General features: G+C 45.6%; 2 protein-coding genes across 2 annotated transcripts in view; both read right to left on the minus strand.

The window, feature by feature from the left end:
- The window catches only part of LOC148342413 (uncharacterized), a 154,532-nt gene that overhangs the window by 33,729 nt on the left and 95,379 nt on the right, over positions 1-25,424 (minus strand). The gene's annotated exons all lie outside the window — the stretch shown is intronic.
- LOC148342414 (uncharacterized) lies at positions 15,322-17,584 on the minus strand (the record flags this gene model as incomplete). Its single annotated transcript, XM_088286229.1, has 1 exon — positions 15,322-17,584. A coding segment is annotated over one exon (2,040 nt), but the record flags the coding sequence as incomplete, so codon positions are not given.

Below are 25,424 nucleotides of genomic sequence, written 5' to 3' on the forward strand. Positions count from 1 at the left end.
AGACAAAAAAAACTGAAGGAACTGACTCTTTGTGGTAAGATGTAAATTTTGATTTTGAATAAAATATGAAAAATTGAATTTTTCAAAGCTCTTTTATTGACTTAATGCCAATGTGATCAGTGCCAGAAGAACCATTGTGTCTGAGTGATGATGATCGTTTTTTTTTGTTTTCATATCAAACATTATAAATGAAATTAATTGCCTTTGCCTAGAACAACATTTGTTAACGTTATGCTTTTCAGTTGTCTTTTTAATCGTACTTAATGGAAAAGGTGTGAGAAGAAACGGTGCTTATGAAATCGGTGCCTTCCACAGTCATCAATAAAATCACTTGTTCCACTTGCTCAACTGGCCTTCATTACACTGTGAAAAGGTGAAAAACTGAACTAGAAGTTGAACTCTAAAAAGAACCAGAAAGAGAAACGCAAATAGTCTCAGTTTCTCTCAAAGGTTTTGGTATGTCAGGAGTTGGCAACTTGATGGCGACTGGAGTCAGCGCTGGTTTTCTCGCTGTGTTAGGCTGGCTTGTATATGAATGGTCCATTGAACATAACTCAAACTCTTCAAATATCCCCTCACATTTAATATTATGCTTTCTGAATAAATTTCTGCAAAATACACTTAATGGGTTGAGCTCTATCAAGTGTTTGGGGTTTGTTGCTAAGCAGAATCTCACTTTGGAAAAAAATATCATTTTGTCAAATATACCAAATATTTTTTTTCATGCTGTATTATATTTTTTATACATTGGATTATTTATATAGTGAAATAGGAAAATATTAAAATGTAAAATTGGAAACCACCTACAGACTTAATTCAATTAACAAATATAGAAACATTTTATAAATATTGAACTAATTGAGAAGAGTCCTGATCTTGAAATAAATATTGAATTATAAAAAATACTAAAAAATTAATTCAATAACCCGACCCTGGATGAGCGGCAGAAAATGGCTGGATGGATGGAATAATTTAAATTGCACACATTTTCAAAAGAACAAATATGTTCAGAAATATTCAAGTGTGAAATAAAAAGGTTCAAATTGTTGATAATTTTACATACTAAAACAATTGAATAAATATTGTATTATTACATAAGCAAGCTTAAATATACATTGAAATAAATGAAAAAAAAAGTCTTGTATTTTTAAATGGCCTAATATAGATATGGAAAGTAATTCTCTTTATGAAACTATGAAGGGACTGAAGCTCACAGAAGTGACCAGTCTTGGTTCTGAAGTTCCGATGTAACCAGATACTGCCCTGAGAGAAAATAGGCCTGAGCATTGTTTATGGTGGGGGCAATTCTCTCGCCAGGTCAGTGACCTTCCAGGGTATGGAAGTAATTTAAGGTGCCTTCAGTGAAGTCCTACTTTGTCCTACTTGAATGAATCCACATCAAAATACCATCATTTATGACACCACGGCTGGACAAATAATATCCAGAAACACACTTACGCACCACTGAGTGAGTGTTGGACGATATAGCTTCTCTTGAAAGGTCCGACTTGAAAATGTCTTTGCAAGTGTATCTACAAGGCGCCGCGTTCAGGACCCAGTCTCCCCAGGAGGCCTGGGTTCGAATCTCGAATTTCCCCATTGTGGGACTAATAAAGGGAATATTATTATTATTATTATTAATTAAATCCACAGGACCTTTTCAAACTTGTCTTTATCTTCGGGTTCATTGAATACCTCGATGGCCTCGGCTCCGGCATTGGTTCGCAAAAGGGCTATTTTTCTTTCGTCCACTCTGTTTCCGACTCCCACGGCGGCAGGGTGGAGCAGGAATTGTTGCTTGAAAGCCCGCCAACTCACGTCCAGATTTCCCTTCATTTTTAGCGCTTCTGGTGGCCTTACGGAGTCCATCTCGCGTCAGTCCTTTTCTTGACCCGCGACCTGGTACCATGTAATGTTCTGTCTTCTATCTTAAGAAGTCACGCAGGTCCAGTGATGCTGCAAGCTTGTGTGTCTTTATTTACTGACTTGCATTCTCGTCTATGTGCAGACACACTTGTTCGTCTGGTAAACATTAATTGCACTCAATCACCTTTTTAAACTTGTTTGTGAAGCTTGTATCAGGCACTTGAATAAGATATTGTAATTAACGTAGACCCACCAAATTTTATATCTATATCTATTTCAATTCCCAGACTGTTGTAAAAGCTTTCTTTGTATATAATCTAGACAGTGGCATCCTCACAGGCATTGCCCCCAGAAACAATTTTACAACGTATACATTTCGTTGTGCCGATAATCACCACAATCCAGAAGTGTTGGTTCGCAATAATGTCCTAATGATATCCAGCTAATATGGCACAATGTTAGAATTTGGCTTTGCAAGATGGGCAAATTATTCCTGAATTGTCATGACCCGTGTCGGGCATGTCAGTGTGTTTGTTGTTATTTTCTTCCCTCCTTCGTGCCATGTGCTTTTCTGTTATTGTTTTGTCAGCTGTGTAGGGGCGTTTCCCTCTCAGCCGTCTCGTCCTCACCAGCCACGCACCTGTTCCCTGTCAACCATCACGCACCTGATTCCCATCTGCTCCCCTGATTACTCGGACTATTTAAGCTTCCCAGACCAACTACTCAGCGTCGGGTCATTGCCACACTTTCCGGACTTCCACGACCACGTTTGTTCCTGTCAAGCTCATGCTCTTGTTCACGTCCTCGTTCCCGTTACGTCCCTCAGCGTTTTGCCCCGGCTTCTGTTCCTCGTCCTCCTTTTCTGTTAGTCACATTTTGGTTGCCCTTGATACCTAGCACCCTGCCACGTTGTTTGTCCTTGTTTGTTTCATTTAATAAATTCCCTTCACGTTACCCACCTCTCGGCCTCCTCGCCTTTTGGGTCCACCTCCTCCTCGCCGTAAGGCGAGCCCCCGACAGAATGACCCGACCCAGAAAGAAGGACCCAGCGAGGGGCTCGCGGCGGCGTCATGGACACCGCCACACGGACAACCTCCCTCAACCTGTCGATCAGCTCAGCGCCACGTCTGCTACACTCCCCTCGTCTCCAGATTACGTCATCGACGGTTTACCCGTCATTCCACCCCATCTGATCATCGACTCGGATCAAAAGGACGATCTCGAGTATATCTACCATCTTTCAGACGCCCAGCGCAACCCGGACTCAATCAGTGACCAGATTTCTGAACTTCAGGCCCACTTTGCTAAAATGGAAGCTCACTTGGCCCAGAAGGAGGAGGAGATGCTGGCTGTACTGGCAAAGAGGGAGGAGGAGAACATCGCCCAGAAGAGGAACCAGGAACTGGAAGCTCAGATCTCGGAGCTGCAGGAGGATCTGGAATCGGAGAGACAGGCGCGCAACAAGGCAGATGAGGCGCGCAGAGACCTTGGAGAGGAGCTGGAAGCTCTCAAGACTGAGTTGGAGGACACATTAGACTCAACTGCAGCACAGCAAGAGCTGCAGGTCAAGTTTGGAGAGAGCGAACAGCAGAGGCGGGAGATGGCTGACAAGTTGGCCAAGATGCAGTCGGAGCTGGACAATGTCAACAGTCTGCTGACTGAAGCCGAGGGCAGAAACATCAAAGTCAGCCAAGACCTGTCTTCAGTGGAGTCGCAGCTGCAGGATGCACAGGAGATGCTCCAAGAGGAGACTCGCCAAAAGCTGAGCCTCTCCACTCGCTTGCGGCAGCAGGAGGACGAGCGGAACGCTCTGCGGAAGATGCTGGCTGAGGCAGAAGAGGGCAAGAGGAACGCGGAGAAGCAGGTCTCCTCACTTCAAGCCCAGCTGGTCGACATGAAGAAGGCTGATGGGGATCAGGTCCCCCGTCTCGGCTGCGCCCGGTCCGAATGCTGCGCCCGGCCCGCAGTCGCCTCCACGTCAGCTGCAGCAACCCATGTCGCCTCCACGTCAGCTGCAGAAACCCATGTCGCCTCCACGTCAGCTGCAGCAACCCATGTCGCCTCCACGTCAGCTGCAGCAACCCACGGTGCCTCCACGTCAGCTGCAGCAATCCACGCCGCTTCCACGTCAGCTGCAGCAATCCACGCCGCTTCCACGTCAGCTGCAGCAATCCACGCCGCTTCCACGTCAGCTGCAGAAACCCACGCCGCTTCCACGTCAGCTGCAGCAACCCACGCCGCTCCCTTGTCGGCTGCAGCTTCCAGTGCCGGTCCCTCACCAGCTGCAACCTCCAGAGTCCCACTCCGGCTCACCGTCAGCTGCTGAGCCCCGTCCCGGCACCTCCCTAGCTGCGAAGCCCCGTCCCGGCTCCTCGCCAGCTGCTAAGCCCCGTCCCGGCTCCTCGCCAGCTGCTGAGCCCCGTCCCGGCTCCTCGCCAGCTGCTGAGTCCCGTCCCGGCTCCTCGCCAGCTGCTGAGTCCCGTCCCGGCTCCTCGCCAGCTGCTGAGTCCCGTCCCGGCTCCCCGCCAGCTGCTGAGCTCCGTCCCGGCTCCCCGCCAGCTGCTGAGTCCCGTCCCGGCTCCCCGCCAGCTGCTGAGCCCCGTCCCGGCTCCCCGCCAGCTGCTGAGTCCCGTCCCGGCTCCCCGCCAGCTGCTGAGCCCCGTCCCGGCTCCCCGCCAGCTGCTGAGTCCCGTTCCGGCTCCCCGCCAGCTGCTGAGTCCCGTCCCGGCTCCCCGCCAGCTGCTGAGTCCCGTCCCGGCTCACCGCCAGCTGCTGAGTCCCATTTCCGTTCCCCGCAAGCTGCTGAGCCCCGTCCCGGCTCCCCGCCAGCTGCTGAGCCCCGTTCCGGCGCCTTGCCAGCGCCCCAGGTCCACGTTCCGGCGGAGCACGTCTTGCATCCGCTCCCAGTTCCCGATCCAGCGGAGCACGCTGTGCGTCCGTTCCAAGTTCACGTTAAGACGGAGCACATCCCGCATCCGTCCCAAGTTCACGTCCCGGCGGAGCACGTCCTGCGTCCGCCTCAAGCTCATGTCCCGGCGGAGCACGTCCTGCGCCCGCCTCAAGTCCATGTTCAGGCGGAGCACTCCCTCCGTCCGTCCCAAGTTCACGTCCCGGCGGAGCACGTCCTGCGTCCGCCTCAAGCTCATGTCCCGGCGGAGCACGTCCTGCGTCCGTCTCAAGGTCAAGTCCACGTTCAGGCGGAGCACTCCCTGCATCCGTCCCAAGTTCACGTCCCGGCGGAGCATGTCCTGCGTCCGTCTCAAGGTCAAGTCCACGTTCAGGCGGAGCACTCCCTGCATCCGTCCCAAGTTCACGTCCCGGCGGAGCACGTCCTGCGTCCGTCTCAAGGTCAAGTCCACGTTCAGGCGGAGCACTCCCTGCATCCGTCCCAAGTTCACGTCCCGGCGGAGCACGTCCTGCGTCCGTCTCAAGGTCAAGTCCACGTTCAGGCGGAGCACTCCCTGCATCCGTCCCAAGTTCACGTCCCGGCGGAGCACGTCCTGCGTCCGTCTCAAGGTCAAGTCCACGTTCAGGCGGAGCACTCCCTGCATCCGTCCCAAGTTCACGTCCCGGCGTAGCACGTCCTGCGTCCGCCTCAAGCTCATGTCCCGGCGGAGCACGTCCTGCGCCCGTCCCAAGTCCTTGTTCTGGCAGAGCACGTCCCGCAGCCGCCTCAGGTCTTTGATCCGACGGCGCTCGACCTGCACCCGTCGCAAGTTCCTGCCTCGACGGCGGTTAACAATTCCCTGCCGTCCCAAGTCACGTTCGCGACGGCGTCCAAAGGACCGCCGTCGTTTCCCGCCTCTGTCTCGGCGGTCGTCGACGACGCGCCGCCGCCCTTCGTCTCTGCCTCGGCGACGTCTGATGAACCGTCGCCGCCTCCCGCCTCTGTCCCGGCGGTGCCAGAGGAACCACCGCCACTCCTCGCCTCTGTCTCGGCGACGTCCGATGATCCGCCACTGCTCCCGGTTCCTGCCTCGGCGGTGGACGACGACCAACCGCCGCTCCACGTTCCTGTCTCGGCGGGGCTCGACGACCAGTCGCCGCTCCACGTTCCTGTCTCGGCGGGGCTCGACGACCAGTCGCCGCTCCACGTTCCTGTCTCGGCGGGGCTCGACGACCAGCCGCCGCTCCACGTTCCTGTCTCGGCGGGGTTCGACGACCAGCCGCCGCTCCACGTTCCTGTCTGGGCGGGGTTCGACGACCAGCCGCCGCTCCAAGTACCTGCCTCGACGGCGCTCGACGACCTACCGCCGCGTCTCGTCCCTGCTCCGGCGGCGTCCGGCGATCCACCGCGTCTCGTCCCCGTCTCGGCGGCGTCCGACGACCAGCCGCTGCTCCACGTTCCTGTCTCGGCGGGGCTCGACGACCAGTCGCCGCTCCACGTTCCTGTCTCGGCGGGGCTCGACGACCAGTCGCCGCTCCACGTTCCTGTCTCGGCGGGGCTCGACGACCAGCCGCCGCTCCACGTTCCTGTCTCGGCGGGGTTCGACGACCAGCCGCCGCTCCACGTTCCTGTCTGGGCGGGATTCGACGACCAGCCGCCGCTCCAAGTGCCTGCCTCGACGGCGCTCGACGACCTACCGCCGCGTCTCGTCCCTGCTCCGGCGGCGTCCGGCGATCCACCGCGTCTCGTCCCCGTCTCGGCGGCGTCCGACGACCAGCCGCCGCTCCACGTTCCTGTCTCGGCGGGGCTCGACGACTAGCCGCCGCTCCACGTTCCTGTCTCGGCGGGGTTCGACAACCAGCCGCCGCCCCAAGTGCCTGCCTCGATGGCGGTCAACGACCCACCGCCGCGTCTCGTCCCTGCTCCGGCGGCGTCCGGCGATCCACCGTGTCTCGTCTCCGTCTCGGCGGCGGTGTCCAACGTCCTACCGTCGCTCCAAGTTACTGCCTCGGTTGCGCCCACCTCAACGCCGGCCCAAGCCCCGTCCTCTGCTGCACCCAGCATCGCGCCGCCGCCTCTCGTCTCAGCCCCGTCGGCGGACTCCTTTTGGCGTTCGGGTCGCCCCGGACGTCCGCCTGAATGGCCACAATGGGACGTGCTGGTCTGGCCGCCCGCACGCCCTCCTGAAGGGCCGCGAAAGGACTTGCTGGTCTGGCCTCCCGGACACCCGCCAGACCGGTCCCGAACACGGGTGGTGGTCCCACCTCCCGACCCCTTCCGCCCACCCTCGTTTTTGGACTTTGTTCTTTGGGTTGTTGTTTTTTTTCTTTTGGCTTTATTTGGGACGTCTGGAATCCGTCCCTTGAGGGGGGGGTACTGTCATGACCCGTGTCGGGCATGTCAGTGTGTTTGTTGTTATTTTCTTCCCTCCTTCGTGCCATGTGCTTTTCTGTTATTGTTTTGTCAGCTGTGTAGGGGCGTTTCCCTGTCAGCCGTCTCATCCTCACCAGCCACGCACCTGTTCCCTGTCAACCATCACGCACCTGATTCCCATCTGCTCCCCTGATTACTCGGACTATTTAAGCTTCCCAGACCAACTACTGAGCGTCGGGTCATTGCCACACTTTCCGGACTTCCACGACCACGTTTGTTCCTGTCAAGCTCATGCTCTTGTTCACGTCCTCGTTCCCGTTACGTCCCTCAGCGTTTTGCCCCGGCTTCTGTTCCTCGTCCTCCTTTTCTGTTAGTCACGTTTTGGTTGCCCTTGATACCTAGCACCCTGCCACGTTGTTTGTTTCATTTAATAAATTCCCTTCACGTTACCCACCTCTTGGCCTCCTCGCCTTTTGGGTCCACCTCCTCCTCGCTGTAAGGCGAGCCCCCCGACATGAATTAAAGAAAATTTAGTTCACTGAGTTCAAATATCTCAAGATTATAAATTAAGCCCTGAGCTAACGCTCCAATTTTTACAGTTTTTTGGCAAATCTTTAAAGCAAACCAAATGAAATAGTAACCATTTATGATAAATAAAAATCCCAAACCTAGAATTACGCAGATACCAAATTAAACCATTTTTTACGGAAAGAATAGGTGCTCTCCAAGATGTAGACAGCTCCAAGACCGCTGCAGTCTTCACCTCCTATTGTCTCCCGAATGCCTCCCTCCACCTCCAGGCTGTGCCAACTCTGATTCTGTCAACTGGGCGAGGGTGTAGAGACAGTAAAACAATTGAGGGAGCTGTGGAGCAGAGCCCAAAATCAGTCGGGCCCCGTGTCCACAACCCCTCCGGCAGAGACGCACACAGAGCTACCTCTCCCGAGTGACCCGCTTCGTGAAATTTTGAAATTTAGTCACGTTCCCAAAACCGAAGAATTTGTAGTGGGTGCTGAAGTATGATACCCTGTTAGTGACGCAGAGTATTCAACATTCGTAATAGACGTCTGAACCCAGCCAACCGCCTCGACACACCGCTTTACCATGGGGCCTAGATCTTTAGTATGAAGACGCGCATCAATAGTCAATGCGATTTGTGGCTTGGCGAAAGTAAACAATTCATACCATTTCTGCTGCTCAGGGACAAGGCACGCATGCGAGGCAACGCCGGTAGACATTGCACATATATAATCCTAATGCAAGATGAACTCCTGACTAAATTTGGATGAATGCATTTTGAGAAACCAAATCATGTGTGCGATCATATGTACAGTGTACAATGTACTGGGTCAATTGGTGAATGGGTGGAGGTTGGATCAGGAACAGGGCATACCCACCGCGGGAGGATGGAGAACCAGGTTTCAGAGCTGCCCTCAGATGTTTCAGTTCAGCCACTGGAATGGAGGAGAGCTCCGCGGCCCCCTGTCATGGAATGGGGTACCAGCGGGTTGGTGTCAAGAGTGCGTTGGGAGTGGGTAACGGTGGCGCCCCCTGTGCTGGTTGAGCTCTGGGCGACAGGAATGGCACCGGACCAGAGATGGCACATTCCAGGAAGTGGCTCGGTATGGACAGCTCATCACCCAGTGACCCCGCAGCAAGAGCACACGCCACTCACAACCCCCGTCTATAACCACCCCTACCTCTGTTACTGCAATCCCGACCTCGTTGACCGGCCGGGTACGGACAGCCAATCTGCTGTGGTGCCGCGTCACCCGAACCTTGCCTAGGAGCAGCAGAAGCGGAAGGCGCAGGTGCAATGGGAGCTGCATGCATTAGCTGCCCCACCCCTTTTTTTTCTTTTTTTTATTTTATCATTTTTAGCCCTCTTGGCCACCAGAACTTGCAAGTACAACAATTTTTAGTAACGCTCCTTAATCCAATCACACATTTTCCTTTTCTGATGTCGTGCAAAATGATGTAAAAAAAAATGTGTTCTCCTGAGACTGATTAGCATTTTTTTATTGATGGACTGTTTCACATGATGTCCATAACCGGAAGGCCACGCCCTAAGGACGGCCAACTGGAACAGCTGCGTAATGACGACATTATTGGATGGGTCACTGCCGGAAGTCTCACTCCATTCACGTCTCGCCCTGGCCACAAAGACCAGGCCTGTCTCCTCCGCTCCCCACCTGAAAGATACAGCAACATCGGCCCCAACGAGGCCAGAAATATCTGATGCACGGCACGGCCAATCTCACCTGAGGTGTCCCCATTCAGCCGGTGACCGTCATGCTGGTCTGTAGGTCTGGCCTCGGCCTCAAGTAAGGACAGTTCCTGACAAGTAAATTTTGTCCCGCATGTAACTCTGTAATCCCCTCTACGAAGAACCTACCCTTGCGTTAAGTGAGTAATTTTCATAAAAACAGCGCCACCGCCAACTTAACTGAAATTAACCTCAAGTATCACCGCTGTGGTGCCGTATATTATGGAAAAGTCTTAACAATACAACATAATTTTGCCCTATCCTGGACTGGGTGTGTGTTATCTATTCGTGCACCCAATGTGAATATTAAAACTGCGGAGCACATGAGCAGGCTAAAGCAACAACTATATCTTAATCTGTTTTCATGGAACCTAACTTAGAATATCTTATATCTCCCTCCTTGTTGAGGAGAAACTCCGGGATGGGCGTGATGAGGCGCTTTTTGAAGCGTTCTCTGGCCTTCTGGTCACACCGGTCACATGTCACCTCAAACCTGTGGAGAGAACTGGAGGAGTGGCACTTGCCAGTGAGAAGGGGTAAATTACCTCCCTTCTGAAACGTTCAGTTTTGCATAAATTTTGTGTAATAATGTCAATCAATCATTCACTTCATGCTTGAATTTGATTAGTCCAATCTGTCTCCAATAACAATTTGAAAATCAGTACTTGGGAGTGCAATAGGGATCCAGGTTGATCAGACCTGTCCGCCCATTGCTTCCTTCGTGCTGTTAGGGCTTACCGGTGCCCTCAATCAGGTTTCTTTCCTGAGGCCCGTCCCTTAAACATTCACTCAAACCACTTAGACATACAAACACTTTTTCTGTCACACTTTCATTTACCAAAAAGATACTTTCCAATTCCACACAGAGACCCCTCCCTCGGCGCTAATTTAGCCTCAATTTAGCCAGCATATGCCAAAATTTACCACTGTGCGTTTGTGAATTTTCCCATTCAGTCTCCGTGAAATCGTTTCTCCTGTTCCTCCTGGACGTAGCTGACGATCCTGCACCTGTGACGTCAAACAGCTCATAGATGCGGATGTTAGTCTGGTATTTCTGGAATGCTGTCTTGTCCCTTAAAAGTCGTCATGTCAGGGCTGGTGTCGCAAAGTCATAAACATCTGTTGTCCACCTTTGTTACATTTGATACACATCAGTTAATAAATCAGCTGCCGAACTATTTAATCCAACTTTATACTTGGCAAACCTCTCATCAATTGCTAGACATCTCCTGTTCTGAAGATTTTCTTTAAACATGATCATAAAATGTTTCAATTCAAACCTAATCCCTTTGTGTCATGGTCCGTCTTATCCTGTCATGTTTTTGTTTTGTGTTTGCCCAGGTGGAGTGGGGGCGTTTCCTTCCAGCGCTTGTTCCTGTTCATGTCGTCATGGCTGGAGAGATGCGCCCACCAGCCACGCACCTGTCACTCGTCAAGTCATTGATTACTGCACTATTTAAACACTCCACGCTGACTAATCAGCGTCGGAATATTCCTCTTGCTCATGTCCCAAGTTGTGAATTCTAGACACCTTGTTATTGAATTCCGTGTACCTTGATCCCGTTCATTGTTAGTGTTTCCGTTTTCATTTATTGACCTTCTGCGGTAAGCGATTTTTGTTCATTTTGTTCCTTGCCTTTTGCAAGCCTTTTTCGTTCCCGTCGTTATTCCCCTGGTGTCAGTTTTTCCACCAGCGTCTTTCGTTGCACTTTGTCTGTATTGGGTATGATTATCTATCTTATATATCTTGTCCGCACCCCAGCCACGCCTCCCCATCTCCAACCCTCACAAACAGCTTCCGTCCATTGGCCACGCGACCCCCATCTTTCCAACCTCATATCTGCAACTCCCCCTGCTCATCCAACTGCTCCCACCACTTTCCCCACACTCTTCACCCTGCTCGCTTTGACTTTTTTCTTTCAATTTCCTCATCAACTCAGAGTTCCCAATGGTCACATTTCGTACGTCCGCAAGACACATGCTCAATGAAGCCTTTGTGTTTCGGTTTCATATACTTTTTATCTCAAGTAATTTCATCGCCAATCCTCTCCTGTAATTTAATTGCTAATCATCCCCTGAAATTTTTATAACAATCATAATTTTACATTCCCACCATTTCCCCATTTTTAATCAACTACGACTCAAGCAGTGTGGAACTCTCACCGGAGCAAGGTCCATCCTATCACAGATTTTTCCGTGTTTTGGATTCTCCTCTCTGTACTACCAAAATATCCACAACTTCATTATTTATCCACTCCAACCAATCAGGCAGTTTTATCTTATCGCCGTTAGGTTTCCCCCTGTTCTGCTTCAGGGTTGCATTCACTCACGTGATCGCTTGAACTTTCACACGATATATTGTATGCACCACACGTTACTTTAAGCATGTTTTGTTGTGAGTGTGGGACGCAAACCCCACTCTCTCCTTTTTATCATCACTCACCAGACGTTAACACTCTACTTTCTCACACACCCCCTAACATTAAACCAATTGAGCATCATAAGACAGACCCGAGAATTATAAACATGAGACACAACAACCCAGTAGAACGCAGCACAGCAAGGGCCACAAATTGCCACGGGACACACAACAACGTCACAATTAACACACAGACAACAACACAAACACAGAACAGAGCAAGTGAACCACATTGGAACACCCCGAAAGCAAGAAACTGCCAACAATATTGGAAAACCTTAAAATCTATTCTATATTCCAGCAACCGGAAGGAGGTTTTCTTTGTCAAGGGTCATGTAGGTTGAATCGGTCGTCCTTGATCCTTCCCACATTCCACGTCCAAGGCTGACCTTCTCAGGCAGGCGGCAGTCTCTCCGTCTCTCCTGCTCACATTCCCCTGTAATCTCGTCGGTGTACAGATTGTGTGGCGTATGTTTTCCCAGATCAGATTATGTTTTTGGGGTGTTCTTGATAGCGTCCCTGTGATATGTTTGTATCTTCTATGGCCTATGTGGAGAATGTGTTTTATCGTATTTGTCCATGAAGTGCTATCTGGTTTGTCATCAGTTTGACCTGAGCAGACTGAATCTGTTTGTTCTGAATGAGAGTGTGGGTCATGAAAATACTATGTGTGCAAATTTGAGGTCTTACATTTAAACAAAGAAATAGAAATTTAGCATATGAGAATAATATAATGAATCAGTAAACACCATGACTACAATCCCAGTCAATCTTATTGATGCACTGTACTTCTACTTTCATTTGAAAAACGCTTTTGTTTCATCAATGTTGAACATATTCAGTAAATATGAACCTGCTAAATTAAATAATTGACCTTCTGTCCCATAAGTGTTTAAAATAATGCCAGCAATCGTAATACAATCCCTCACTATTAATTACATAACACCTACAATAAAGCATAACTTTAACTCTATTGATGAAAGTAAAGTTTAATTTCGGCTCTTAAGTAACTCAGTGTTGGGCCTTCAAGGCCTTCTCTGCTGGCCAAACATAATCAATAATGAAAAATAAAAATCATAATCGGCGCATTGGTTTCATATTATAGCTGAGCGTTGTATTTTGAGGTGAGAGTTTTGAATCCAATCAGAATTCCGCTCACTCGTGTTGCCGGGCAGGTTTCACAATACGAGGAGCGCGCATTATGCATTCCGAGGCCTTAAGATGCAATTGTGCGAGCATCTCTTCTGTAAAAGTCAATGAGCTTTCATATTTGTTAGACGGTTGCGATAGCCAATCAGATCACGAGTTGGTTACAGTGAGCCTTTTCGCTGGCCTTACGCTGAGAGTGATGAACGCATTTTGTGATTGGATACTCACTTGTGAGGGGGCGGCGCTATGCCGAATCAACACACCCAAAAGTCGTAATTGGCGGCCGTTGGAAAATCTGAAATATATTCTTGCTTTTTTTTAAACCACAATGGCCGAAGGAGGGAAAAGTGTGGATTTAATTTCAGATCCACTTGCAAAGACATTTTCAAGTCGGACCTTTCAAGAGAAGCTATATCGTCCAACACTCACTCAGTGGTGCGTAAGTGTGTTTCTGGATATTATTTGTCCAGCCGTGGTGTCATAAATGATGGTGTTGTGAGGGGCATTATTCAAGTAGGACAAAGTAGGACTTCACTGAAGGCACAGGTATGAAATGCACTGAAGTAACTTAAAAAGTAAAAGTAAAAAAAAAAAAATTACGATTGTTGAAGAATGTGCAAGAAAGAACTCAATCTGATCGAAATGTTGTGCTTTGACAAATGTTGATAAATAAGGATATTTTCCAGGAGGTATTTATTTCTTTGTTGTTTATTCATTCAATTCTATACTTATTTCAATATTTGAGTATTATTTTTCTTTCAATATGTCGTATATTTTGTCTTTGAAGTGTGGGTCCTTGCTGCCTTCCGGAGAGGCAGCCGAGCAAGGCTGGATTGGTGATGGAAAAGAACTGGTTCAAAAAAGATTTTTTTCTCGTCACATGCTGATGTCAAAAGAAGTCTCCCCAAAAACGTGCGAGCCCCCTCTCAGACATTCCCTCCTTATGGGGAATGCCCAAATCGGACATGAATATCTAATTTTCCCTTGTTGCATATGCATTCCCATCCCGCTAGTCTTCGGGATTTCCGTCCAAAAGTCCCCCAGAGGGAGAGCAGATGTGTCTCCCCTTTGATACGACCAGTCTACTCGTGACCACCTTAAATTACTTCCATACCCTGGAAGGTCACTGACCTGGCGAGAGAATTGCCCCCACCATAAACAATGCTCAGGCCAATTTTCTCTCAGGGCAGTATCTGGTTACATCGGAACTTCAGAACCAAGACTGGTCACTTCTGTGAGCTCCAGTCCCTTCATAGTTTCATAAAGAGAATTACTTCCCAGATCTAAATTAGGCCATTTAAAAATACAGTTTTTTTTTTAAAATTTCAATGTATATTTTAGATTGCTTATATAATACTACAATATTTATTCAATTATTTTAATATGCAAAATTATATCAATATTAAATTAAACCTTTTTATTTCACACTTGAATATTTCTTAACATATTTGTTCATTTGAATATGTATGTAATTTAAATTATTCCATCCATCCAGCCATTTTCTGCCGCTCATCCAGGGTCGGGTTATTGAATTAATTTTTTTGTATTTTTTATAATTCAAGATTTATTTCAAGATCAGGATTCTTCTCAATGAGTTCAATATTTATAAAATGTTTCTATATTTGTTATTAATTGAATTAAGTCTGTATGTGATTTCCAATTTTACATTTTAATATTTACCTATTTCACTATATAAATAATCCAATGTATAAAAAATATAATAAAGCATGAACAAAAATATTTGGTATATTTGACAAAATTATAGTTTTTTTCCGAAGTGAGATTCTGCTTCGCAACAAACCCCAAACGATTGATAGAGCTCAACCTAGAAAGTGTATTTTGCCAGTCAAAAATTTATTCAGAAAGCGAAATATTAAATGTATGTGAGGGGATATTTGAAGAGTTTGAGTTTTGTTCAATGGACCATACATATACGAGCCAGCCTAACACAGCGAGAAAACCAGCGCTGACTCCAGTCGCCATCAAGTTGCCAACTCCTGACATCCTAAAACCTTTGAGAGAAACTGAGACGATTTGCGTTTCTCTTTCTGGTTCTTTTTATCGTTCAACTTCTAGTTCAGTTTTTCACCTTTTCACACAGCGTAATGAAAGCCAGTTGAGCAAGTGGAACAAGTGATTTTATTGATGATTGTGGAAGGCACCGATTTCATAAGCACCGTTTCTTCTCACAACTTTTCCATTAAGTACGATTAAAAAGACAACTGAAAAAGCATAATGTTAACAAATGTTGTTCCAGGCAAAGACAATTAATTTCATTAATAATGTTTGATATGAAAACAAAAAAAAATCATCACTCAGGGACAACGGATGCAAATTAGCCATTTGCTATAATCTGGCATATTTACAGGAAACAGTTTGATTAATATGCACAGTCCCTGTATACTTTCGAAAATAAAAACAAATACAAATACGCAGACACAATGGTTCTTCTGGCACGGATCACACGCTTAATGTCAATAAAAAAGCTTTGCAAAATTCAATATCATATTTTATTTAAAATCACATTTATATCTTACCACAAAGAGTCAGTTCCTTCAGTTTTTTGTTTTCTTTTTTTTAAGCTTCAAGGATCGCTGCTTTTCTCACCAGCACAATTGTGACTCTCCGCATGCTGTTTAGTGGAGAATTGTTGAGCACAAACGCTGCAACTGAATGGCTTGTCTCCACTGTGTGTTCTTGTGTGGTTTCGTAAATGCGACTTTTGAGAGAAACTTTTTCCACAAACTGAGCAGGAAAAAGGTTTTTCACCACTGTGTATTCTTGTGTGACTTGTTAAACTTGATTTTAGAGAAAAGTTTTTACCACAAACCAAGCAGGAAAATGTTTTTTCTCCAGTGTGTGTTCTTGTGTGGCGTGTTAAACCTTCCTTTTGAGAGAAGCATTTTCCACAAACTGAGCAGGAAAAAGATTTTTCACCACTGTGTGTTCTTGTGTGAATTATTAAATGAGACTTTCGAGAGAAACTCTTGCCACAAACTGAGCAGGAAAAAGGTTTTTCATCACTGTGTGTTCTTCTATGGTTTGTTAAAGTTGAATTTTGAGAGAAGCTTTTGCCACAAACTGAGCAGGAAAAAGGTTTTTCGCCACTGTGCTTTCTTGTGTGACTTGTTAAATTTGATTTTAGAGAAAAGTTTTTACCACAAACCAAGCAGGAAAATGGTTTTTCTCCAGTGTGTGTTCTTGTGTGAATTATCAAATGAGACTTTCGAGAGCAACTCTTGCCACAAACTGAGCAGGAAAAAGGGTTTTCTCCACTGTGAGTTCTTGTGTGGTATTTTAAACTTGATTTTAGATCAAAGCTTTTTCCACAAACCAAGCAGGAAAATGTTTTTTCTCCAGTGTGTGTTCTTGTGTGAGTTATTAAATGAGACTTTCGAGAGCAACTCTTGCCACAAACTGAGCATGAAAAAGGTTTTTCTCCACTGTGAGTTCTTGTGTGGATTGTTAAATCAAACTTTTGAGAGAAGCTTTTGCCACAAACTGGGCAAGAAAAAGGTTTTTCACCACTGTGTGTTCTTGTGTGGCTTGTTAAATTTGCCTTATGAGAGAAGCATTTTCCACAAACTGAGCAGGAAAAAGATTTTTCACCACTGTGTGTTCTTGTGTGGATTGTTAATTGAAACTTTCCAGAGAAACTCTTGCCACAAACTGAGCAGGAAAATGGTTTTTCTCCAGTGTGTGTTCTTGTGTGGCATTTTAAACTTGATTTTCGAGAAAAGCTTTTACCACAAACCAAGCAGGAAAATGTTTTTTCTCCAGTGTGTGTTCTTGTGTGAATTATTAAATGAGACTTTCGAGAGAATCCTTGGCCACAAACTGAGCAGGAAAAAGGGTTTTCTCCAGTGTGTGTTCTTGTGTGGTATTTTAAACTTGATTTTAGAGAAAAGCTTTTACCACAAACCAAGCAGGAAAATGTTTTTTCTCCAGTGTGTGTTCTTGTGTGGCTTGTTAAATTTGCCTTATGAGAGAAGCATTTTCCACAAACTGAGCAGGAAAAAGGTTTTTCTCCATTGTGTGTTCTTGTGTGACAAGTTAAATTTGACTTTACAGAAAAGCGTCTACCACAAACTGAGCAGGAAAAAGGTTTTTCTCCACTGTGTATTCTTTTGTGTGCTATTAACCTTGCCTTTTCAGAGAAACCTTTTCCGCAAAATGAGCAGGAAAAATGTTTATCTCCACTGTGTGTTCTTGTGTGCCTTACAAAATGAGACTTTCGAGAGAAGCTTTTGCCACAAACCGAGCAGGAAAAAGGGTTTTCACCACTGTGTGTTTTTCTGTGCCCTTTTAAAGACAGCTTTGAAGTGAATGAGTCAGTGTGACATGCCCTTTCACCTTTGGCTTGCCCACCGTCAACGTCATCATCGTCATGAGCGTCTGATGTGTCCTCATTATGTACTTGTGATGGCCTCCAGTGGTCTTCATCACCTTCTGTTGTCACGTGATGACTTGAGCTGCTGCTTGGAGGCTCCGCCCCTCTGTTGTCCTCACTCACATTCTTTTTTTCATCTTCAGTCTTTATAGGGACAACATTCACTGGTGACTTGTTGATCTCCTCCTCCTCCTCCTTTTTGATGTGAGTCAAATCTGGCTCCTCTTTCACAGAACAGAGATCATTTTGTCTGACGTCTGCAGGACACAAAAAGACAAATTTGGTTTGGTCAAGTCAAATCTCAGGCGGCGACTTTGTCTTATTTTCTACCGTGCTACCTTGACTTGTGCCTGCCGCACACGGAGCAATGCGTGCGACCCCAACTTGGACCGGACCATGGGGGCATTTCACAAAATTACGTCCTACGATGTAAACCGCCCTTTAGCAGCACAACTGTGATAAACGAGCATTTAAAAAGGAAGCACGTTGCGGTTGATGCCCGATTTCATTTCTGACATAGTCACAGACGTTTCTGGAAGCGAGCTGAAGTTCGCACACACAGGCTATTGTGTGCGTCTGATGGAACACCTGTTGTGGAACCCTAATTTATTAATGGGGGCCACCGCAAACATAATGTCATTGATAAAATGGGAATCCTTCAAGTGAAATATGTTTACAAGTATTTCTGTTAGGTTCGCCGGTCGGCGAGGAGGGGGTGGACCCAAAATGCGAGGAAGCCGGGATTAGGGTAACTTAAAGGGAATTTATTCAACAAAACGAAACCAAAAGGCAACAAGGTACTAGGGACAAAATAACAAAACAATGAGGACGAAATAGGGCGCAACAGGACAGAACCTCTCTCCCCCTCTCTCGCCCCTCTCTCTCTCCACAGGCTCCAGTTCCCAGCCTCATCAGACAACCACCACTTCCTCCTGCTCAGCCTTGTTCCTCACAACATCTCAGGTGAAGAACCAGCTGAGGAAGATGAAGGCGGCAGGCCCAGATGGGATCAGCTCCCAGCTACTCAAATCCTGCGCAGTCCAGCTGTGTGGAATCGTCCAGCACATGTTCAACCTGAGCCTGAAGCTGGGAGAGTCCCCCAGCTGTGGAAAACATCCTGCCTGGTTCCGGTTCCAAAGACACCCCATCCGAAGGAGCTCAACAACTTCAGACCAGTGGCGCTGACGTCTCATCTGATGAAGACCCTGGAGAGACTGGTCCTCGTCCATCTGCGCCCCCTGGTCAGCTCCTCAATGGACCCACTCCAGTTTGCATACCAGCCTGGCATCAGTGTGGATGATGCCATCATCTACCTGCTCCACACTTCACTCTTCCACCTGGAGAAGGCGGGGGGCACGGTGAGGATCATGTTCTTTGATTTCTCAAGTGCTTTCAACACCATCCAGCCCGCCTTATTGGGAGACAAGCTGGAGCAGGCGGGAGTGGCCCACCACCTCATCACATGGATTCACAACTACCTCACAAACCGGCCACAGTACGTGAGAACACAGGACTGTGTGTCTGACGTGCTCCTCTGCAGCACGGGAGCGCCGCAGGGAACTGTGCTGGCTCCCTTCCTGTTCACCCTCTACACCTCGGACTACAAATACAATTCCACAACCTGTCACCTGCAGAAGTTCTCTGATGACTCTGCGATTGTCGGCCTCATCACTGACGATGACGATCGGGAGTACAGAGGGGTTACGCAGGGGTTCGCGGACTGGTGTCAGCAGAACCGCCTCCAAATCAACGCTGGGAAATCCAAAGAGCTGGTGGTGGATTTCCGCAAGCGTCGGCACTCTCCACCTGCACCAGTGAATATCCAGGGAACAGACGTTGAGAGGGTCTCAACTTACAAGTACCTGGGTGTTCATCTGAACAATAAACTGGACTGGAGCGACAACACAGACGCTCTCTATAGGAAGGGTCAGAGCAGACTCTTCCTACTCAGGCGGCTGAGGTCCTTTGGCGTTCGGGGAACACTCCTCAGGAACTTCTATGACTCGGTGGTTTCATCAGTCATCTTCTATGGAGTGGTCTCCTGGGCAGGAGGCATCTCGGGCCGGGACAAAAAGAGACTGGACAAACTAGTGAGGAGGGCCAGCTCTGTCCTGGGCTGCTCCCTGGACTCTGTGGACTCAGTGGGGGGCAGGAGGATGACGGTGAAACTGGCATAAATGCTGGACAACCCAGCCCACCCACTCAATGGCACTCTTGGAGCACGCCACAGCCTCTTCAGTGATAGACTTTTACACCCTCGCTGTACCAAAGAGAGATTTCGCCGCCCCTTCCTGCCGACTGCTGTCAGACTTTTTAACAAGAACATTCGGTCAGGCCTACAAACGGGAGGGCATTAGTGCAATTGTGCAGTCCTAGGATGCAATATAAACTACTACTGCACTTTCAGCCAATGGTGTACTTAAATATTGACCAATGATGTATTTTGTTTCCCATTACAGTATTCTTATAACAGTACTTCTATCACTGCAGCATTTCTACCATTGCAGGACGTTCACTATTACAGTACTTTTATCATTGCAGTACTTTTATCATTGCAGTATTTTTCTATCGTTGCAGTACTTTTACTATTACAGTACTTTTACCATTGCAGTATATTTTATCATTGCAGTACTTTTTAACATTACAGTACTTTAATCATTGCAGTATTTTCTATCATGCAGTACTTTTCTATCATGTCAGTACTCTTACCATTACAGTACTTTTATCATTGCAATATTTTTATGATTGCAGTATTTTCAATCATTCAGTAGTTTTTATCATTACAGCGTTTCCCCCTCTGTATAATGAACAGACATTAGGAGTGTTTCCTTACACTTAGATACGTTTATACTGTGTATATTTGCATGCGTTTTTATGAATGTCTGCTGCTAATGTTATACATTAACGGCTACATTACGCCGCCGACTCTGTGTGATCTATAGCTTTGCTGCTGTAACACTTCAGATTTCCCCATTGTGGGACTAATAAAGGACATCTTATCTTATCTTATAAAGAGAATTACTTCCCATATCTATATTAGGCCATTTAAAAATACACAACTTTTTTTTTTCATTTATATTTAAGCTTGCTTATGTAATAATACAATATTTATTCAATTCTTTGAATATGCAAAATTATATCAATATTAATTTAAACCTTTTTATTTCACTCTTGATTATTTCTTAACATATTTGTTCATTTGAATATGTGTGCAATTTAAATTATTCCATCCATCCAGCCATTTTGTGCCGCTCATCCGGGGTCGGGTTATTGAATTAATTTAATACATAAGTATTTTTTATATTTCAATATTTATTTCGAGATTAGGACTCTTCTCAATGAGTTCAATATTTATAAAATGTTTCTATATTTCTTATTAATTGCATTAAGTCTGGATGTCGTTTCCCATTTTATTATTTCCCGATTTCATTATATAAATAATTCAATGTATAAAAAATATAATATAGCATAAAAAAAAAATATTTGGTATATTTGACAAAATTATAGTTTTTCCAAAGTGAGATTCTGCTGAGCAACAAACCCCAAACACTTGATAGAGTTCAACCTAGAAAGTGGTTTTAGCTAGTCAGAAATTTATTCAGAAAGCGAAATATTAAATGTATCTGAGGGGATATTTGAAGAGTTTGAGTTTTGTTCAATGGACCATACATATACGAGCCAGCCAAACACAGCGAGAAAACCAGCGCTGACTCCAGTCGCCAACTCCTGACATTCCAAAACCTTTGAGAGAAATTGAGACTATTTGCGTTTCTCTTTCTGGTTCTTTTTATAGTTCAACTTCGAGATCAGTTTTTCACCTTTTCACACAGCGTAATGAAGGCCAGTTGAGCAAGTGGAACAAGTGATTTCATTGATGATTGTGGAAGGCAACGATTTCATAAGCACCGTTTCTTCTCACAGTTTCCATTAGGTACGATTAAACAGACAACTGAAAAGCATAACGTTAACAAATGTTATTCCAGGCAAAGGCAATAAATTTTATTTACATGCTTGACGTTAACACACAAAAAAACTCATCATCACTCAGACACAATGGTTCTTCTGGCACTGATCACATTGGCTTTGTGTCAATAAAAGAGCTTTGCAAAATTCAATTTCATCATATTATATTGAAAATCACATTTACATCTTACCACAAAGAGTCGGTTCTTTCATTTTTTATTTCTTTTTTTAATCTTCAAGTATCGCTGCAATTCTCACCAGCACAATTGTGTCTCTCAGCTTGCTGTTTAGTGAAGAATGTTTTTGCACAAACGCTGCAACTGAATGGCTTGTCTCCACTGTGTGTTCTTGTGTGGCTTCGTAAATGTGACCTTTGAGAGAAACTCTTGGCACAAACTGAGCAGGAAAAAGGTTTTTCTCCAGTGTGTGTTCTTGTGTGGCTTGTGAAATGCGACTTTTGAGAGAAACTCTTGGCACAAACTGGGCAGGAAAAAGGTTTTTCTCCAGTGTGCGTTCTTGTGTGGCTTGTGAAATGCGACTTTTGAGAGAAACTCTTGGCACAAACTGAGCAGGAAAAAGGTTTTTCTCCAGTGTGTGTTCTTGTGTGATTTGTTAAAAATGACTTTACATTAAAGCTTTTGCCACAAACTGAGCAGGAAAAAGGTTTTTCACCACTGTGCTTTCTTATGTGGTTTGTTAAATGCAACTTTTGAGAGAAACTCTTGGCACAAACTGAGCAGGAAAAAGGGTTTTCTCCATTGTGTGTTCTTGCGTGCCTTGTGAAATTAGAATTATGGGAGAAGCTTTTCCCACAATCTGAGCACGAAAAGGGTTTTTCACCACTGTGTGTTCTTGTGTGGATTGTTAAATGAGAATTTTGAGAGAAACTCTTGCCACAAATTGAGCAAGAAAAAGGTTTTTCTCCACTGTGTGTTTTTGTGTGCCTCACTAAATGAGTCTTTCGAGAGAAGCTTTTACCACAAACTGAGCACGAAAAGGGTTTTTCACCACTGTGTGTTCTTGTGTGGTATGTTAAATTTGATTTTAGAGAAAAGCTTTTACCACAAACCAAGCAGGAAAAAGGTTTTTCTCCACTGTGTGTTCTCGTGTGCGGTTTTAACGACAGCTTTGAAGTTAATGAGTCAGTGTGACATGCCCTTTCACCTTTGGCTTGCCCATCATCATCATCATCATCATCATCATTAGTATCATCATCATCGTCATGAGCGACTGATGTGCCCTCATTTTGTGCTTGTGATGGCCCCCAGTGGTCTTCATCACCTTCTGTTGTCACGTGATGACTTGAGCTGCTGCTTGGAGGCTCCGCCCCTCTGTTGTCCTCACCCTCACCCTTGTTTTCATCTTCAGTCTTTATAGGGACAACGTTCAGTGGTGACTTGTTGATCTCCTCCTCCTCCTCCTCCTTTTTGATGTGAGTCCAGTCTGGCTCCTCTTTCACAGAACGGAGATCGTTTTCATTGACGTCTGCAGGACACAAAAAGACAAATTTGGTTTGGTCACGTCAAAGCTCATGCGGTGACTTTGTCTTATATTGTTTCTACTGTGCTACCTTGACTTGTGCCTGCCGCACACGGAGCAATGCGTGGACCCCGATTTGGACCGGACCATGCGGGCATTTCACAAAATTACATCCTACGATGTTAACCTCTCTTTCCTAGCAGCACAACAGTGATAAACGAGCATTTAAAAAGGAAGCACGTTGCGGCTGATGCCTGATTTAATTTCTGAATTAGTCACAGACGTTTCTGGAAGCGAGCTGAAGTTAGCACACACTATCGTGTGCGTCTGATGGAACACCTGTTGTGGGACCCTAAGATATTAATGGGGGGCCACTGGGGGCCATCGCAACATAATGTCATTGATAAAATAGGAATCCTTCAAGCGAAATATGTTTTCAAGTATTTCATTTTGCATTTATGGATAGTTTCATCGTGGGTACTTTTTGCTTCCATTATAATCTGGATCCCTAAAAGAATTCAAGGAGCCCTGGCATCAGAGTCGCTATTTATTGTATGATTTACGTTACTTTTTTTTACCCAAAATGACATTTATTCTGCGAGTAAGTTCCGACATTACCCTTTTTATTTTTATAAAATTTTTGTTTTGAAATAAATTTTAAAACAAAATTACGTTTAAAGAGTAAAAGTTCTTACACATAAGCATTAAGCAACAACACTTTCACTCTGACTTTCATGTTGACATATTTGAGTAATGACTGTATATTTTAAAGTTATCCAATATGTATTAAAATTAGACTAAGATACACCATAATAATATTAGAGTTCACTGAATTATTTTGTACCTGCAATGATGCATAACAGCCAGAGGGTGTCAGTAATGAGTAACAAAGTAACACAAGACCTCCCACTGATACGTCATCATTGCCATTTGGATAAATTACCAGGAACTATGAGTTGCAGTGGAGATGCAAACCACCTGGGCCACAGGAACTTTATTACCAGGAACTAAATGTTCCTGGGCTTGTTAGTAGAAAAGGGGGTTGTGGCGTACTCCCTTTTTAAGCCCATAGTAAGCCAAAGATGCAGATGCATTCCTTGCAGCATGCGCTTGTTCACTGATGAGATCCGTGCAACCCTGGATGGATGCATTAAATGTATTTTAAATGTTTGGATGAGGTGAATCTACGCACATGTGCACAAAACTTGAATTACACCCGACGAAGCCAGTACAAAGTTAATAAATAAATAAATAAGACCAATACGTACTTGATTTTTTTTTTTAAAAACTTAATATTTTGCGTTTTATCCACTAAAATTGATCAACCGCCATTAATGTTTTCGCCGCAGTGTGCACATATTTTAGATTCAAGCAGAATTCCTTCCGTAAGGAATTGCTTGAACAAGATATAAAAAACATAAAATGTAAAATGTTAAATAATCAGTTCAAATTTTATACTGGGAAAAACATGGAGTTCACCCCCCACTATTGGTTATTCTTTGGCAATTATTTTGTGCACTGATTTAATTTGGCATAAACAAATGTTCAGCAGACCTGCAAGTAAAAGTCAATATTTAAAAATAAAACGGCAATAACCTTGAACGCATTTCCCCAAACAACTTAATGTTGTGATGCATATTTCTAACGATAGAAAGTCGTTCTTTACAAAGCAAATGAGAGTAAGACGTGTACAAACCTGCTTTGTGTAGCACAACACGAGGTTGGTTGCAAACTTCGCCCAGCGATTGAAGATGTTGCTCGTTCTCTTCTTTTATTCCACAAAGTTCCTCTTTGTACTTGGGTGTCGTGATTTCACACATTTTCAAACGCCAATCTCAACAAATCCGCACTTGATCTCTGCTTGGCGATGAGTCGTGTGCCTCTTTTCGTTAGCGGCTAGCTAGCTAACAAGCTAAGCTAACTACACCGAAAAGCATCAACGCGCGAAAATGAGATTATCGGGACACAAAGACTTAATGAATTATATCGACGTCCTTTAGAGTAGCACTGAACATCCTGTGAAAAAATTACAGTCAGTTCCACACTAAATCAGAAGAATTTAGCGGTGGGTGTTTTTGTTCCGGTGTTGACGGGTCGGTGGATGTGGTCGAGGCCCTTCGCAAGCTGCGCGCTTGCTAATGACGTCATGCTTTAAGCACGTATTTTTCAAATATATTTCTTTGCCTCTGTGTTTGTTCTGTTTTGATATATATTTTATATAACATTTTAATTCGGTTGATGAAAAAAATTAACAAAATAACTAAATTAACGCCGCATTCGCGAGTCAGCTCTAACGTCACTTCCGCCTATTTCCCGAGAAGCCGCTGCTGGAACAGCAGTGGGACGTTTACGTTTCTCCTACGGAACTTGCAACAATGCTGTGGTTCAATCGGGCTGCAAGATTGTATGGATATAATGTCTGCATATACTAGCAGTGCTTCTCAATTATTTCACACCCGCCCCTACCAAGAAGAAAAAGATTCGCGCCCCCCCCACCACCAATTTGTTTTCTGTCTTTGTAGATTGATATTAGATTGTCAATAAAATATCCCTTAACTAAGCTAAATTGACAAGAAATATAATTTTGAGAACTATTATAGTGAGGATCTCGAAGCTCAGTACTCTGTTGTGC

The sequence above is a fragment of the Idiotropiscis lumnitzeri genome, chromosome 2 (assembly GCF_059441095.1).
Source record: "Idiotropiscis lumnitzeri isolate Australia: NSW breed Sydney's pygmy pipehorse chromosome 2, RoL_Ilum_1.0, whole genome shotgun sequence".
Taxonomy (NCBI): Eukaryota; Metazoa; Chordata; class Actinopteri; order Syngnathiformes; family Syngnathidae; genus Idiotropiscis; species Idiotropiscis lumnitzeri.